Source organism: Cyprinus carpio, chromosome B12 (genome assembly GCF_018340385.1).
Source record: "Cyprinus carpio isolate SPL01 chromosome B12, ASM1834038v1, whole genome shotgun sequence".
Taxonomy (NCBI): domain Eukaryota; kingdom Metazoa; phylum Chordata; class Actinopteri; order Cypriniformes; family Cyprinidae; genus Cyprinus; species Cyprinus carpio.
This window is the reverse complement of record NC_056608.1, coordinates 10,135,254-10,153,184: the sequence shown is the minus strand read 5'-3', so window position 1 is coordinate 10,153,184 and position 17,931 is coordinate 10,135,254. Positions and strand designations below refer to the sequence as shown.

The following is a 17,931-nucleotide window of genomic DNA, read 5'->3' as shown; positions in this document are numbered from 1 at the left end:
AAGTATAAACATACATCACATAATATCAACCACAAACAAACAAACAAACAAAAAAAAACAGTAAAAAAGGAAAAAAAATAAAACTAAAGAAAAAGAGGGCCAAAATCTAAACAAAATTACACAAGGAGATCAAAGGCAGAGCAAATTCTAACAGTCCTTATAGCTTTCTTATTAGTAGATACTGAGATTACATTCAAATAGTTTTCCATTTCTTTTAGGAAAACAGAGAAGACAGGTTTACAGTTGGAGAATTTGCATTTGTGAATCTGAAATTTGTTTAGGAAAAAATTTAAATTAATAACAAAACTGATACTTTCGTTTGTGGGGTCAGAGTCATAATACCCAAATATAATGTTTTTCATATGTACTGAGAAGCCTGGGAAAATCTTACTTGACAAACACACCAATATCATCCCAAAGTTTCTGAGTGTAGTGACATGACCAAAATAAGTGTCCCACAGTTTCTTCAGAACTCAAACAAAAAGAACTTGTAATATCAATGTCAGATTTAAATCTTTGTATAAACTTCTTTACAGGGTAGAACCTGTGTATGAGCTTAAAATAAATTTCTTTCACTTTGTCTGTGAAAAATAATTTTTGAGGTAGAGACCAGATTTAATCACCGCGAGAGCTTTCCAATATGCGCGCCACTGAGTGGCGTCTGTACTTCCCGGTCAGACAGCACCTGTCCATCAAAAGCTCACTATCCAATCAGAGGAGATCACTGTTAAGCCCGCCCCCACGAGAGGTTTGTGTCAAAACACCAAATGAAATTCTGCGAAGCATAAGCAAAATCTGTGGCAATGCATTCAGAATCCACGATTAGCGAAAACGAATCTTTGAAAAACATTAACAAAGAATGAAGCATATTTGAAGAGCCTGTTAAATTTGTGCGACTGAGATCATTTTTTTCATTTTCATTGTATTTTTCTTCTTCTGTAATGGCATATTTTTGATAGTTTCTGAAAAAGTTACGTTCAGTTTTATAAAGTTACGTTCATTTTTATTGAACCAAATGTAATTCCATATCTATGCAGGGTCAGACAGCTCACAGATTCCATCAAAAATACCTTAAATTGTGTTCCAAATTTGAACGAAGGTCTTACGGGTTTGAAACGACATGAGGGTGAGCAATTAATGAGGGAATTTTCATTTTTGGTTGAACGAACCCTTTAATTGGGTTCTAGACTCATTTTGAGCACAAATGCCTGCAAATGTAATTGTTCAGTTGATTATTTATTCACATTGGGGTGTACTTTGATGATAGTGATGATAATGGTGCTCTGTTCTCACCCAGGTTAAGTTTTTCATAAAGTAGCAGTAATCAGTGGCTTCCAGCCTACTATACTTGTGAAAATAATCACTGTACGATTGCTGCGGTAACCAGAAGGTTGTGTTTGTCAGATTTTTGCAGGTTATTGTTGTCATGCTATAAAATGGAGACATTTCAAGAGATGGGACACCAAAAACTGGGACTGTCCCTAGAAACTCAGAACATCTCAGAGTACATTTATCAAATGTGTTATTGAGTACATTAAGGACAGCATACTTTTACAACCCAGTTCCACAAATGAACTTGCAAATGCAAGCAACCATAGCCGCTACAATGATGACATGCAAACACACTCACATAAAAAATTTTTTTTTTTTCAATGTCACATTTATCTCACCTCGCAAAGTGAGGAGTGTATTAGTGCAGGTGTGACCTGTGTTTGTGTAGACTATGCAATGCTAAAGATCAAGAGGTGCAGGTAAAATGTATTACTTACTCTTCTCTGATGACAGCCACCCTCCATTTACTGACAGAGAAAATAAATGACTATCATACAATAAGTTGACCCCAAACATTCATCTGGAACATTTTCTTCATCCCATTCACCTTGATTGTTTGGAACTGCTTTCCTCACCAGAGGCTTTTTTTAAAGGATATAATGATGGGAAATCTAACATCAAGGGACAGTAATGTGTTGTGCATACTGAGCTTATATTTCTAAGCATAAGAAATGCACCCCAAACAATATCTTCGTTTAAGATTTTTTTTTTTTAATGAACAGCATTTTGTTTGTCACATTTTGTCATATAATCACAGGAAATCAAAAGCCGAATAAAAAAAAATTACATTTAAAAAAAACAAAATGGTTTTGAGTTACATTTATAAAATATTTACAAACATTTCCAGTGTTAATGAAACAAATATAAAAACTTCAACATTCAGATATTAAACAAAATGTATGATAAACCATTTATATGGAGAGAAAAAAACAAAACAAAACAAACAAAAACAAATTATACTTGGCCATCAAATTAATTTTTGGACCATCTCTGGACAGTTCTTGTTCTGAGTTTTCTCTTGATTATGAGATGATCGCTCTCTTTATTATCAACATCATCATCATCACTGCCTCCAATGATCTGTAAAATGATTTAATGAATTTAATACACATTCACCTGGCAGCATTGATGCATGGATTTTTAGTCCTGAACAAATACATTTTAAACTGTACCGCCATACCACAACAAACAAACACACATCTCAAAATAAATAATGTATCACTGATTTCTTTTACTCACATTCAACAAGGCTTTAGAACTTCAATTATTTCTACATTTCAAACTTAAATATATTAAAGAATGATTTTTCATAAATATATTAATGTAGTTTTTTCCTCAAAGCGTGACGATACCAGGGTAATGTCAGTGTTTCAATAAAGCATTAAACTTTTCAGCAAGTATTGTTTATGTATGATTTTAACATTTTTAGTTACATCTAGTGCCTAGGTGCTCAGGTTACTTAAACAACAGTTTACAGTTTTACAGTTTACAGTTTTACTGTTTACTGTTTTTTACCATTTACCATAACTGTTTAGTTAATTTTTCCTATTTAGTTTTTTTTATGCTATTAAAAAAAAAAAGAAGAAAAAAAAAAAAAATGCAGTACACTTCTGTATAGGACTGGAAGATTTGAACAAAAATTCATATCTCTGTATTTTTTGGCTGATTTGCTGTATATGGTAGCCTATATATCTCGGTCTTTTGTATTTGGATTAAACAAATAAAGTGAATGTAAGCATGTAGGCATATATTATGTGCAAAAAACGGGTTAAAAATCACATTACATTGTAACATTGCAATCTAAAAACAAAAATAAATATTTTTAAAGCAGAAGTTAAAGTTACTAAACTAAAAATGAAAATAATGAAAAGCACAGATTGAGTAAAAAGGCTATTTTGATTACCCCTTTACACTTTACAGTTAGTGCTATCATACAAATACTCTTACTTATAGGTTTAAAATTCTACATATGCCACATTTATTATCCAACTACAAATATTTCAGCAAAATGTATATTTTACTCTGTTACTGAGCTCCCATTTCATTGAGCGCTATCTGTTTGGTGTGCATGCGTGCGGCAGCGCTTGTTCTAAAAGAAGTCTTTGGAGTTTAGTGGAGAATCGCTAAAGCAGAAACTCATGCACTTCTGACAGCAAAATATTTCCATGGCTTTTTAACATTTACAGATGGAGAATATACCTGTGAAATGTAAGTTATGCATTATGGAAAACATCTCAAACACATTAAACAGCGCGTCTCTGTCAGTCTCACATGCAGCCTTTCTGTCAGAGCATCTGACGGGGCGAGCGCAAGCCATTTTGAACTGAACCTATAAACTATAGGCTACTAAAATGCAAAAATTATTTAAAAGCAAAACAAACAAAAAATGCTCTGATTGGTTGAACTCTTCCTCTTTTTATGTTGCTTGTTTTGAATACTGCGCGTGGACAGAGGCGTCACTAGATTTTTGCATAGTTTAGAGTGACAAATCGTACCAGCGTACTTTGAGGTCAAAATGCATAGCCGCTACGCAAAATGCGTACAGGTTGGCAGGTCTGATATCATTTTCATTGATTTATTCATACATGCTTATGATTCACTCTCATGTGACTAACGCACAGGAAACACTACTTACAGGATGAGAGGGTATGTCCAGCGGGGAGGAAACCTGAGTCTTGAAGAGTTTTCGTTTGGATTTCTTGGGTTTGTTGTTTTCAGAAGGATTCGGCGGGTCTGGGGATTTAACATTCACCATGCTCATGATCTTTTTAGCTGAGGACGGAGTTAAAAGTTAGGTCATGCTGAGATACAGTATAAAATACTTTTGGCAGAGAGCTCTAATCGATGCCATTGACTGAGTGTAAAATTAAGAGGCAGAGCTGACCTTTGCTCCCAAAGAGGGTTGGAGAGCTCTGGATAAAGTCACCAATCTTCTGCAGGGCTCCGTCTTTTTTACCTTTCAGGCTGGCAGGAGAGTCTTTCTGCTTTAATTGACTCACCTTTTTCCCTTGCACTGTGGGAGTCTGGTAAGGTGCAAAAATACAAAATACAATTAGCTCAGTGTATTATCGAATAAACATTACAGAGAAAGACGTGAGATGTCACAGGTGTATTAATGGACAGAAAGTCACCTCAATAGATTGCATGTTTTCCTTGTTGTTCACCTTCAGCCGTCGTTTTTTTCGATTTTCTGAATCCACAGAGTTCTAGAATAAGAAACACATATACCATATGTTATATGCATTATATGTACGATGACCAGGTTGTTAGCACATGATTCATGTTTTCATTGTTCATTTTTTTTTTAAATTTCTCACAATCTGACAAGAATTTCTAAAAATGGACCGGAACCTTCAGAGTTTACTACAACAAACTGTAGCTGCAATTAGGCATGGGCCGATTACCGGTTTCAAGGTATACCGCGATTTGAAAAGTCACGGTTTCAAAACCACTCATATTTTCCATTATACCGTTCCTGCGGTATGTGCTGTTATGCGCCACGAGCCCTCTTGATGACGAAAATAACGTAATGCCAACGGTGCGCGGACGGCCGAAATATACTCTGGCCTTTATGCGATCGGCAACCAGCCATTTTTTGCCTTATTGCAACTCTCTGTTCTGCACTTGCACAAACTGCCTTGCAATGCAGTTATTTTCCAAAATGTCATTTATGTGAAAATATGAGGTCTGTTAACGCCCGTTAATACAGGCCAGAGACGCTGAAGATGGACGCACACACGCACAGAGAAAAATACTGTAGCAGGCAGATCATTCACAGTTATAATTTCACAAAGCTTGTCAGAACATTCTGTTTTTGCTTCAAATTGGGTTATAATTAAATCAAATTATGTGTATGATTATTATTATATAACTAAATGATATGAAATTATATAAATTATATGTAGCCTATATGAATTATATAATTAAAATTAAATAACTGTAATTACAGATTTAGGTTAAATAAAGATGTCAGTCTTTATTTTTTCTTTTTAGGAAACAAATCAAAGAAAAAAATTAATTAATTCTACTGTTTCTAATATTATGTATGTTGCTTAAAAAAAAAAAAAAAATTGTGTCCAGTGGGGAAAATTTTTTTTTTTTACCCAGTCATTTAAAAATAACACATTTTAGAGCTGTAACAACAATAACGTGATACCGTGAAACCATGATATGTTTGCTTAAGGTTATCATACCGTCAAAATCTCATACAGGCCCATGCCTAGCTGCAATACATGTTTAGAATTAATCATATTTATATATTTAATCAATATTAATATTTAAATTAAACTAATCTAAACAATAAAAAAATGTAGAAGTATAGACTATAGAAATTTCCATCACATTTCCAGATGTAAAAACAAACACTTTTGAAATTCCCTGACCATGGGAACCTGTATTATTTTCAATTGTTTAGAAACCACAACAAAGTGTTTAGCTATAGTGTCTGTATACCTCCATCTCTGGGCTCCTTCTCTTTCTGGCTGTACGTCGGAGTTTTATCATGACAGACTCTGCTTCTCCTGGTTTCCTGACATTCACTCGGTCAGGTTTCAGTGGTGTAAAGCTGATTTCTAGCTCAGGTTTGGGGAAGCGCTCTTCTCTTAGACTCTTTGTGGACAGGATAGAGGAGTCATGTACTGCCACCTGCTTTGAGTGATAACCAACACATTATATATCCACAGTAACCAATTATCATACAGACCAGAGCTATTCCCATCTTTGTATTGCTTTAAGGCTTCTTATAAGCTCTATGCATTTTGCATTAATATCACTCTACTGACCTCTTGTGTTGGACTAAAAGAGTTGCCTTTATTCTCTGTCTTCACATTTGATGTCTGTTTGGAACTACCAACTTTCTGGGTATCAGATTTATGAGAAGCAGCCAAATCTTTTTCCCTTTGTAATTTCACAGTGGTATCCTGCTTCTCAGCCAGCTGCTGCTTTAATATTTCCTGTAATCAGTATGCAGCAAAGTGAAAAAAAAAAAAAAAAAAAAAAAATGTACTTGTATTAAAATGTTTTAAGATTAGCACTATCATAAAACATCATTACTGATGTAAAGAATTTTAAAATTCTTCAGTTTACTCTCATTTGCAATGGCCTAATAAGTGAAAGTGAAGTGACATACAGCCAAGTATGGTGACCCATACTCAGAATTCATGCTCTGCATTTAACCCATCCAAAGTGCACACACACAGCAGTGAACACATACACCGTGAACACAGACCCGGATTGATGCTGCAGCGCCCGGGGAGCAGTTGGGGGTTCGGTGCCTTGCTCAACCACACCTCAGTAATGGTATTGCCGGCCCGAGACTGGAACCCACAACCTTAGGGTTAGGAGTCAAACTCTCTAACCACTAGGCCACGACTTCCCCCAATAATTCTACATCATAACTACTGATAGGCTGTTACACTGGTTAGGGTGATCAATAAGGCAATATTTAGTTATTTAGTTTAGCTATATATTATTAGGTTTGGGCCAATAACATTCCTCAACTTGCTAAATAAAAATGGTCATTCCACTTAGTGTCAGTTCTAAAATACAAAATCTGGGTAGTGCAAATTGACAATTTTTGGTGGATTTTGAGCAAATACTGTGTAAAAGAAGTGTAATGAATTAATGATTGTGAAAGGAATTATTAGGTTCGCACATTCTATTTTTCTGCAGTGATATTAATATCCTGCTGTAGTCCTGTCATTCCTCACGTTGGCAGGTCACTTGGACCACAAAAATGATATTAACTCAGAAACCTGCTGCGTAAATAAATTACTACTCGGAGCTAAATCCCACACACAAACAAATAAAAAATATGAGAGCGAGAGAGAAAGAAAGAGAGAGAGAGAGAGAGAGAGAGAGAGAGAGAGAGAGAGAGAGAGAGAGAGAGAGAGAGAGACTGATCCTATTAACAGCTCCAGCTTGTCCTGTTGGTCACCCTCTAGTCGCCTTGCTACCTGAGTCACTTTCCCTACAGCTGCATCCAGCCCCTTTTCCTGCTTATCTACTTGCTCCTCATTAGGCTGCTGAAACATCAAAATAAATAATTTTCTACTGCTGGATAAAACCCAGTTATGGAAAAGTCGGAAGGATCAAAGAGTTCCAGGTTCTTACTTTTGTGTTTTCTGCAGGTCTGCAAGCTCTCCGTTCTTCCTGCTGAAGTTCATCAGAGACACCAACACTTGGTTTCCGATACACCTCCTGGAGTTTTGTAAGATCTGAGAAAAACAGATGTCTGAGGTTAGCTTCAGTTACAGGTGAACTGAACAGTGTGACCAAAGCAGCATTACCATGGTACCGGAATTTTGTTAGATGACACCAATACCAGTGAAATTTTAGGCTTCAGTATCACATAACATTTCAGAAATCATTCTAATATGCTGATTTGGTGCTCAAGAAACATTTCTTATTATCAATGTTGATAAATGTGTTGCTCTTTAATATTTTTGAGGATATTCAATTCTGGCACTTGTTTTTTGATGAATAGAAAGTTAAGAAGAAAAGAACAGCATTTATCTGAATTTTTTTTTTTTTAATATTAAATGTATTTACTAGGGCTAGGCGATAAATCGATTTTATCGATTAACTCGAATGTGTAGTTTACATCGGTTTGTTTGAATGAAAATCGGTTTTCTTTTTAACATCCACCGACGCTCCACTCAGGGCTCCCGTTGTTCCGATTGGGCTCAACCCTCCTCTGTGCATTTGCCATAAAGACATGCTGCCGAGCAAAGTATGTTTCTCCGGAGCCGCGGAGTAGAGCGGTGTGATTTTGACTGGAGCGAGGCGCGGGTTTTTTTAAAAGTCAGAGCGTCGTGGTTTTCACTCGCTCCAAGAGCACTCCTCCACTGCTCCATCACGAGTACAATTCATGCCAACGGCCCGTAATATAACTGCATATTTAGCAATAATTCACATGCTAAAACATATTTAGCTATAGCTTGATACAGATGAATCTCTCAAATCAGAAGATTATAATGACGGCAATAACCGAGCGGGAAGTTATAGGCTAGTTCTCAAGGAGTTTGTCTTTTCTTTTTTACTGAATATTTCTGGGTTAAAGCATGATTTACAATAATGCATTTCAATAATTCACTTTCACAATAATGCATTCAAACAAATGTAATCTTACAATACTTCATCTTTATCTGATTTTGAAATCTGTAAGAAATGCATCGATCTGTAGATAAAATAACTGACGAAAATGAACTGCTATTTTCATTACAAACAAAATTTGCACAGCAGAAAGCAGCAATTATACCTTTTTAATGCTGACAATGTTATTAGTTTGGCATGTGATAGGAAAAAAAAGTTTGCACACAATAGCCTAAGCCACTTTGAAACTCTACTGTTATTTTATTTACTTTTTATTTTAATATAGGCTATGTTATTAACATAACATTTCAAACATACTGAAATACTTTAGCCACGGAGCGAAGGCGGAGCGGTGTTTCTGGTATCAGTGAGCATGGAGTGATTATTAAATGCTCGGAACGCGGAGGGAAATAGTTGGTGAGAGAGAAGTTTTGCCCTACAAAATGAACAGGACCACAAAAGAACAACCATACAAAAAAAAAAACACCACCAAAGCACAAGCACAGCATATCAAACAAAAAAAAAACATCATCAATGCTCATTGCACGGCTCACCAAGCTTTACTTTTGTGGCTCGCATGGCAGTAAATAATACGATGATATGATCATGCAGTCAATACAGATATTTAATACAAAAATTAAAAACAAGCACAGGGCTGTAACATAACCCATTTAAAAACGCATGCAATGTCTACACCGGGCATGAGTGGTGCGATCCGACAAAAGACAATAGAACCCAGTGATGTTGTCTAAACTGGACGCGGCGTGATGCGACACGATCCCCATCAGTAAACTGATGCTCGTTCTATTTATGACAAAATGTTCTGACACTACGTTCAGATGATTTGCAACTGTAATGTGAGGTCAAGTTTAGACTTTTAGCACAGCGGGGTGCAGCACGACAACTCTCGCGTCCAGTGTAGACACAGTTAGACAGTGTCTGCTCTATTTACAAATAATTTAAATAAGAAAAAAATGACTCGCTGGGTAGTTGCCAATTTTAATTTTAACAGTTCTTAACGCCGAGTGGATGATTAGATGCATGATGGGCTAGTATTAAATAAAAAAATGTAAAAAATCATCTTCTCAGTTATAAATTTGACTGGTAAATAATAAATAATGAATTATATTAAAACGTGTTTTGAACAATTTCTTTGTCATTTGAATATTGTAGGGGGGGCAAAAAAATAGATTTAAATCGTAAATCGGATTTTTGGTGAAAAAAATCGGGGATTTTTTTTTTTAGGCCATATCACCCAGCCCTAGTATTTACTGTAAGTTTTGATAAATTTAATGCATCTTTGCAGAAAAGTATTACTTTCATCCAAATAAATAAACAAAGACATAAAAATAGAAAATAGTACTGTATATATTTTCAAAACAATATCAAGTACTTTAAGTAAACAGTAAGCAAAGAACAAAGAAATAAATTATTATTATAAAAGCAGTGTTTTTTCTTTTCCTTGTAAATACTGCTGTTTGATTAGCATTAAATTTAGAAATAAAATTACAGAAATAGAATGTGTTCATATAAATTAATGCATGTAATGATGCATTATAAAATAATTGAAATAGAAGACTAAAAAGTCAATAATGTTGTTTAATTAATATTAACACAGTAGATTAATATGACTAATAAATTAGTAGATTAATATGACTAATAAATTAATACTGCAGATACTGGAAAAAGACTGGCATATTTTTATTCTTGTATCTACTTGGTATTGAAGTAACTTCACGCTTTGAATCCCCTAAACTGAATATTGCTGACTTCTCACAGTATGATGTCTAGCAGAGATTTATACAAATTACAATTAGAATAGACTCAGCCACCTTCAGTTATGGAGCCAATCTCATTCAGTCTGGGCTCCGGCAATTCCTCCTCATCTGTCTGTGTGCAGTCTTTATTTAAGTTCACACACATCTTCTCAATCAGCTTCTGCTCTGCCAAAAGATCTGGAAACCAAATCAATCTTACTGAGGACATTACGCAAGCCGTTTTTGTTAACACCAATTGATACTGCAGAAAAAAAAGTTTTAAATGAAAAGACATATAGGTTACCCTGACAGGTTCTTTGGAAATTCTGAATGTTTTCTTCTTCTATGGCATGGTTAGACTTCACCTGTGAGTGAAAAGACATGGAATAATCCAGCATTTAAGACCTGATAACATCACAAACTGAACAAAGCTGAGAGAAAGAGCAGCACTCACAGTTTGTGGTGGCTCAACAGATTGCTCTGTACAGCTCAAACTGTGTCGAGCCTGATCCCTCATCTCATTTGCTTCACATAGTTTCTGCTGAAACATTTTCTTTTCTTCAATTAAGATCAAAATCTAAAGGAATAAAAAATATAAATTATAAAACAAAAATAATAAAAATAAACTGTTTAAATCACTTTTACAACACTAACAAAAAGACAAAAGCAGTGATTTTTCCAACCTGTTTCTCTAACTGTTTTTCCTGCATGTTAGCCTCAGATAACTGATCTCTGACATCAGATCGCTCTTTCTCCACCTGCTGCAAATCACAACTCATGGTCTTGATTTTATTAAGTCCATCGTTCACAAGTTCTCTCAACCTACAAAGAGACCAAAAGACCGGACCAGCTGATGTTTATCGCATAATTTTTCTCCGTTACATGTTTAAGCAACTATGAATAAATAGTTTAAGAGAATAAGCAGTAAAATCTAGTGCATCCAAAAAAAAAGACACAGACTCAACAGAAATTAGGATGTACTCCTCAACTTATCAAAAAGTTTGGATGAGAAATGAGAACTTACTTCGAAATCTCTTGTGCTTTAGTCTCTAATTTTGCATCTTTTTGAGCCAGATCTTTCTCCATCACAGTTATTCTCCTCTTGGCCTCATCTCTTGCCTTAGAGATCTCATTCTCTACAATCGTTCTCACTATGTTCAGAACTTCCTCATTCTGGTTCAATTTGCTCAGCATTTGAATGAGTTTGTCCTGCAGAGTTTTCCAGCAATCATCTCTGGAGACTTGCTCTTGTTCTTCTATCCTTCCCTGCTGATGTTTCAGAGCAGTCAGTTCTTCCAGGAGCTCAGAGTTGCTTTTTATTTGGGTCACAACAAACTTTTGAGCTTCATAACGGCTCAGTAGGCTCTGATACTCTTGTGCCTGGTCATCACGCTCATATTTAAGCTGATTGCAGAGCTCCTCCAACTGGCACATGTTTGCTCTGGTCTGGCTGATCTCCTGCTCCAGGTCATTGATCTGTCGGCTCTTCTCATGAGATAACTCCACCATCTTCTCACATTCAGCCTCCTTTTTGTCACGCGAGAGCTGACAGGCATGGAGTTCCTGATGCAAATTATCTGCCTCTGACATTAATGATTCAATAGTTTTGGACTGACTGCTAGACTCTGCTTGATGTTCCTTAATCAAAGCTTTGGCTGCATCAAGTTCTTCTGAAAGCTCATTAGCAATCTTTGTCTGAGTGTTCAATTCTATCTGCAGAGTTTTGAGCTTTGAGCTCATCTCATTGACTGCCTGCTGAAGTTCATTTAGCTCATTGGCAAGAGTCTTGTTCTCATTTGTGACTTTGTTGACCTCTGCTCTCTCCATCACCACAGTGGCTTCATGTGCATGAGTCAGCTCTGCCAGTCTATCCGAGAGATCACACACTTTTTTCTCAAGTGAACAACGCTCAAGTTTAAGTTCATTCAGCTGCTCCTCTTTCATTTTCATTTCTTGCAAAAGTTCCTGAGTTTCCTGACTTGTCATTTCCTCCCCTCTAGGTTTACCATCTTCTTTCAGCATACACTTACAGTTGTTTCGGAAATGTAGGATTTCTTCTTTGATATTATTAATGAAGGCCCTCTGTACATTGGGAAATAAAAAAAAAACCACGAGCCATTACAGTCCAAATGTATAACTAAATATATGTGTACCACACCACTACACCACTCTCAATCAGAGATTATTCCATAAGGACAAACCCTAACTGAACTGGAATCTGTAAACATGAACTACCATTCAGATATCTGGGGTAAGTATGAAATTTTACTTTTGAAAGAAATTTATATTTTTATTCATCAAGGAAGCATTAAATTGACAGTAAAGAGATTTGTGTCACAAAACATAATTCAAATAAATTATATTGAGAACTTCTATTCATTAAATAATCTGGGAAAAAAACATGATTTCCACAAAAATATTAAGGAGCATGACTGTTGTTAATAATAATGTATTTGAGCAACAAATCAGCATATTAAAATGATTTCTGAAGTATCAGGTGACACTAAAATCTGGAATAATGGCTGCTGAAAATTCAGCTTAGCAATCACAAGAGTAAAATACATTTTATAATACATTAAAATAAAGAATAGTTATTTAAAATTGTAATAATTGCATAATATCACTGTTTTACTATATTTTGATCATGTAAATAAAGCCTTGGTGAGCATAAGAAACTACTTTTGAACAGTATTGTATTATAAACTTACATCTTTAGTAGCTGCCTCCACATTTTGGTCCAAAGCAGTCTGCAATTTAGAGACCATGTCATCTTTCTCCTGGCAGATTGACATAAGTTCCTGACATCTCAGTTTCTGGTTTTCATAATTCTAAAAAAGACAAACAAACAAAAATCAACACAACAGAACCCAGACAGTCCATCTAAACAATCTATTGACAATAACCTTAGACATTTAAAAGAAAACTTTAGTTCAAATTACTCGATTTGTTTGAAGAAGCTGGTCATTTGATTCCTGCATTTGAACACACATTGCTTCAAACTCTGAAATTAGAAAATATAATTAGACTTATGTCATAAAACACAGAGCTTTCCCCCCTTCATGATAACTCAACACACCTTTAGTTTTAAGACTGAGATGTTGTTGGCTTTTGAGAAGCTCCTCTCTCATCTCCTCCAGCTGTGTTCTCAGATTACTAATTGTTCTGGGTGATTCAGGAACATTTGTCAAGCAATTCTGTACTGCCTCTGCATCTCCTTTTATCTTAGCTAAATCATCTCGCATTGCCTCGATCATGTTGTCCAAAAGCTCAATCTTAGCCTCCTAGAATGGTGCGGAGAAGAAGAAAAAAAATACATATTTTCCAATGGCATTTTAATGTCAAATGTGTGCCATGATACATATATGATAGAATTCGCTATTTTTCCCTTGTGCCTATAAAATGCATCAAGATTAATCTAATTTAGTCTATCTAAAGTCATAAAATCACAATGAATACAATGAAGCTAAAAGTTTGTTACTGAACCAATTTTTTTTTTTCAAAAGACAGCAGAATTAACAGCTATATTCACATAGGTTTTAACAGTGGACATAAATGGCACTTGATTTCGCCCTCTTTTTCTTATTAAAGGAAGCCCTCCGCAATTACCTTTGCAGCATTCTCATCACTGCTAACAGCAGCAATTTCACCGACAGTTCTGTTGACCAGATTCTTCAGTATCTCAAGCCTCCTTTCTGCTCTTTCCTCAACAATTTCTTTCTCTCTTTGAAGACGTTCACTGAAACATTGGAAAAAAGGCAACATACATTAATGCATCAAAAATAAATATAAGAGAAATTAACAAAAATTAATTGCACCCACTGACTACTGTGTTGTGTGCACTGTTATAGTGTCAGATTCACTAAAAGAATTAAAAGAGGCTCACAAAAACTACCCAAAAAAATCTGTGCTGATCACAATTTGAATGAATGAATGAATGAATGAATGAATGAATGAATGAATGAATGCATTGTTTGACTTACTTGTAGTCTTTTTCCATATTAGAAAACAGCTCCATAAACTCTGCAGTGACTTCCTCACGAATACGAGATTCCATAGTTAATTTTTCAGACTCTTCTTTGGACAGCTTCTCTTGGAGCTCTTTAATTTTCCATTGAAGCTGTGTCCAATGTATCATATTAGCATATCATATAGTCTAAAATAACATTGAAAACTAAAACACAATTATTGAAACTGAAAAAACACCTTAGCCTGGAATACCTCACACAGCTCTTGACTTTCTGTAGCCTCTAGGACAGTGTTGTCCTCCATGCTCTCACTGTCACTCTCCTCATCGTCATCCTCACCCATTTCTTCATCATCTTCATCCTCCTGCACATCCTCTAGGCTCATCTCCCAGCCCATGAGCGAGCTTCTCCTGGTCCAATCCTTCTTGTCAGCATTATTGATTATCATGGACACATCTCTGGCAGATCTCTTGAGTGCAAAGCTAGGAGCTGGTTTAGGGTTGAGGACCACCACCTATAAGGTCAAAAGGTAAAACAACAAAATGAATAAACAGCAAAGAGAGTAAAAATGCCTGATAATTCAATATCAAATAAAGGTTTCTGCAAACCTTCTGAGCCACTGCTGAGAACTTGAGGACATTCAGGGTTTCATCATATACTGAGGCACACTGGTTTATATTGATGATCATGCAGGCTTTTCCACGGCCACAGAAAAAACCCTGCAAATAATGTGTGAGTTTGCTCTCTCTGAAGGGGATATGCTGATGAAACCTGTGCAAAAAGACATATAAGTTGCGTTCTAAGTCCCAATTTCAACGGGAAATTCAAAGGACTAACGAAACAGAAGAAAAATGCATCTAATGCAGCCCGCAAATTAGTTGTTTTAAAAGTGGACATTTTCTCACTTGGTTTGCGTTTGGTTGAGCCTCAGAGCACTGATGCATTTCCCTAGCGTTAGCAAGGAAGTGTTGATGTTTCCAGCTTCTTTTAAGCGGTCTCCTCGGTTCTGAGTCTTTGCACATCGCTCAGATCCAGCCAAATCACATAATGACAGCCTTTAAAAACAAGTTAATTAATGAATAAATCAGTGGTTCCATGTTAAAGCATTGTTAATTGCAAACAGTTAGTATTGAGGTCACCTACTCGCTAATTGTCTGAACCCGAGGAACACCCACATCTTCAATACGCAAGATCCGAATGGAAAATATACTGTGGCTATGGAGAAAATGTATGTTATATCATTTCAAAACATAATAAAGTGATCAAGTTAAATATTAACACTACAGTGATTTAAAATCAAGCACCTTCTGCTAGAGACAATGTTGAGCTTGGTGGATGAAAAACTTTGATTTTTCCTTCCGATTTTCACAACTTTTAATGCTTCCTCTGCACTGTTAACTTGAACCCATTTTAGATCTGGAAGAAAAAAAAAATCAGACTAAAATGTATAAATAATAAAAGATGTACTTATTATAAAAAACTATATGCTGATAATTCATAAAATATTTGTATAAAATATTTAAATGTAAACATTTATTCAATTATTATTATTTTCAAGTCAGAAAACAGTTGGTTACCTTTGACAAAAGCATTGCCTTTAACATCTTGGGCTAGCCGCAAAACATTCCTTCTGTGAGAGCCATTTGGAACAACATCAAGCAGATCATGGATGTTTTCATTGTAGATTTCACAAAAGGAGACCCACACAGAGAATTTAACATAAGAAGACTCATCCAAACAGACACTGTCCCCATTATTGTCACTAGAGGTGGAGCCTGGCGAAAAAATAAATAAATAAATAAATAAATAAATAATTGTAAAGCGTTTATGCTCATATTTACTGACAGAATGCTCAAAAACTATTTCAAAAGCAGAGTAAAAGACATAAAACATTCAATAATACTTACTTTCAAATGATGAACAGCTGGAGCTGGACATGCTAGACAGGGTTTTCTGGGGGTCAATCTGATAAACATAAACAGTCGAGATGCGAGTGTTAGTACTTACTTTTCTGTGCTAAAAAAAACTATTTTGAGAAAATAGGAAATATATATAAAAAATAATTTACATCTTTAAATCGGCGAAGAAGGTTTCTCTTATTTGTAACTTCCTCATCCTGCTGCTCTTTGGTAAGTCTTATAAAGTCGACCCATCTGTGAGGCTTGATGTTGTTTTGAGAATAATTTCTGCCTTCTATGCTGTTAAAGATCACATTTAATGACCTGGGCAGAATTCCACCATCAGAATCAGGGCCTACAACATAAAAAAGACTTAAATGTATGTATATATAGACAGCTGAAAGTAAAGTGACATGTGGCCAAGTCATATTTGCTGCAGCGCCCGGGGTCTCCCCTCAGTCGTGGTATTGAAGGTGGAGGAGAGGGGAGGTTTTCCCCCCACCTACAATCCCTGCCAGACCTGAGACTCGAACCCACAACCTTCAGGTTACAAGTTGGACTCTCTAACCATTAGGCCATGACTGCCCCACCAATAAACATCACATACAAAATACAAAACAAACATCTCACACAAAATTTTTACCAAAAAAAGTAAACGTCTTCCCAGCATTAGTAACTCCATACGTAAAGATCAAGGAATTCCCTCCATCCAAGACTTCTTTCACAAGGCTTTTGGTTGTTCCATCAAATATCTCTCTTTGTGTCGTTTCTGGACCGTACACCTAAAACATGAATTCAGCAATCATATTACAGCAAAAACACACTTGATAACATTACTGAAGTCTGTTTGCAATAAATGACAATGCCACAGGTGACTGTGGCTGTCCTTATACCTGTGAGAACTGAAATCGTTGTGCCAGCTGTGACCCAAATCTTTCACTGTGTCTGGCTGTCAGAGATGCTCTAGGTGCCTTCAGAATCACGGTATCTGGAGGCTCAATTGAGATGCACCCCTTTTTGTAGAGATTACAGGCATAACAAATTGCATTAAGCACATTAAAAGTATAGTTCACCACAAAATGAAAATTCATCATTCACTTTTCATCCTCATGTTGTTTCGAACCCATATCAATAATCAATAAAAAAGCGAACACATGGGTTATGACAGTTATATTTTTTTTTTTATAAAAATGTATGAAATATGGTAGAATTTTGCTGGCACCTGTGATTCTCCTTCTGTTCTCTCTGCAGTAGTGAATGGGCGGACACGGAGATAGACCTGCAGATGCTCTTTTTCCAGCAATACTGAGTCCTGTCGAAAACAGAAATATGAAACATGAAATTCAACTTTACAGCCTTAATTCGAGGGCTATAAAACATGAAATATGTTTGATAATAATAAGTAACGTTACCCTTGATAATTTGGAAAACTCGACGAAAAGATCTTTCCTGAGGTCCTCAGCCGTTATAGAGCCAACTCTCCCGGGCTTATGATTTAAACACGATTCCATCATCTTGACGAAGCCTATCAATACGTTTAGCTAAAAATGTTATCGTATGATAAAACAATTTAAGTGGCTACAAACAAACGTGAAACAACAATAACGCATCGACTATTGAACGAGCTATTGTCTGAGATCGTTTCCAATTCAATTAAGCAACAATTTTGGACAACATGTAAAAACGTAAAATTATCAACTGTGTGTTTTCATTCTCGCCAATTTCACTTACTTTTTTGCTTTATTGTTATATAACTGTATCCCGTTTACATCGATAACATGCTTCTTTCCTGCCTGCCGTTCTCTCTGTTCAAAATCACCCTTCTCTCTATTCAAATCGGACCAATCGGAGAGTTCGCTACGACGTAGCTTCGCCCCCAAAGCGGAA

The 17,931-nt window shown here is 35.8% G+C and overlaps 1 protein-coding gene across 5 annotated transcripts; it reads right to left on the bottom strand.

The window, feature by feature from the left end:
• Positions 1–2,022: 2,022 nt before the first annotated feature.
• Positions 2,023–17,926, bottom strand: LOC109059050 (kinesin-like protein KIF20B). 5 transcript variants are annotated; one of them, XM_042735263.1, is made up of 30 exons: positions 17,776–17,926; positions 17,457–17,569; positions 17,267–17,356; positions 16,938–17,057; positions 16,688–16,826; positions 16,215–16,399; positions 16,054–16,111; positions 15,724–15,921; positions 15,451–15,562; positions 15,290–15,361; positions 15,052–15,201; positions 14,755–14,917; positions 14,385–14,660; positions 14,162–14,298; positions 13,788–13,917; positions 13,258–13,462; positions 13,121–13,182; positions 12,890–13,009; positions 11,206–12,263; positions 10,865–11,003; positions 10,636–10,758; positions 10,486–10,546; positions 10,257–10,379; positions 7,444–7,547; positions 6,114–6,284; positions 5,785–5,979; positions 4,464–4,538; positions 4,217–4,355; positions 3,968–4,104; positions 2,023–2,412 (listed from the first exon to the last, which is right to left on the bottom strand). In XM_042735263.1, exons 2-30 carry the CDS (start codon positions 17,556–17,558, stop codon positions 2,305–2,307), a joined length of 4,752 nt encoding a protein of 1,583 aa, XP_042591197.1. In that variant the 5' UTR covers positions 17,559–17,569; positions 17,776–17,926; the 3' UTR covers positions 2,023–2,304. The 5 variants fall into 5 exon arrangements, with proteins under 5 accessions (XP_042591197.1, XP_042591200.1, XP_042591201.1 ...); XM_042735266.1 differs by having other exon boundaries at positions 5,785–5,976; XM_042735267.1 differs by having other exon boundaries at positions 14,400–14,660.
• Positions 17,927–17,931: the final 5 nt, after the last annotated feature.

What these genes read in the sequence shown, in the direction of transcription:
- LOC109059050 (XM_042735263.1), bottom strand. Translation starts at nt 17,558, where the DNA reads ATGATGGAATCGTGTTTAAATCATAAGCCCGGGAGAGTTGGCTCTATA. An exon ending in TCTCAGTCTTAAAACTAAAG is followed by an intron (nt 13,183 to 13,257) that starts GTGTGTTGAGTT and finishes TTCTAATTTCAG; the next exon opens with AGTTTGAAGCAATGTGTGTT. An exon ending in AGCTTCTTCAAACAAATCGA is followed by an intron (nt 13,010 to 13,120) that starts GTAATTTGAACT and finishes TGTCTTTTTTAG; the next exon opens with AATTATGAAAACCAGAAACT.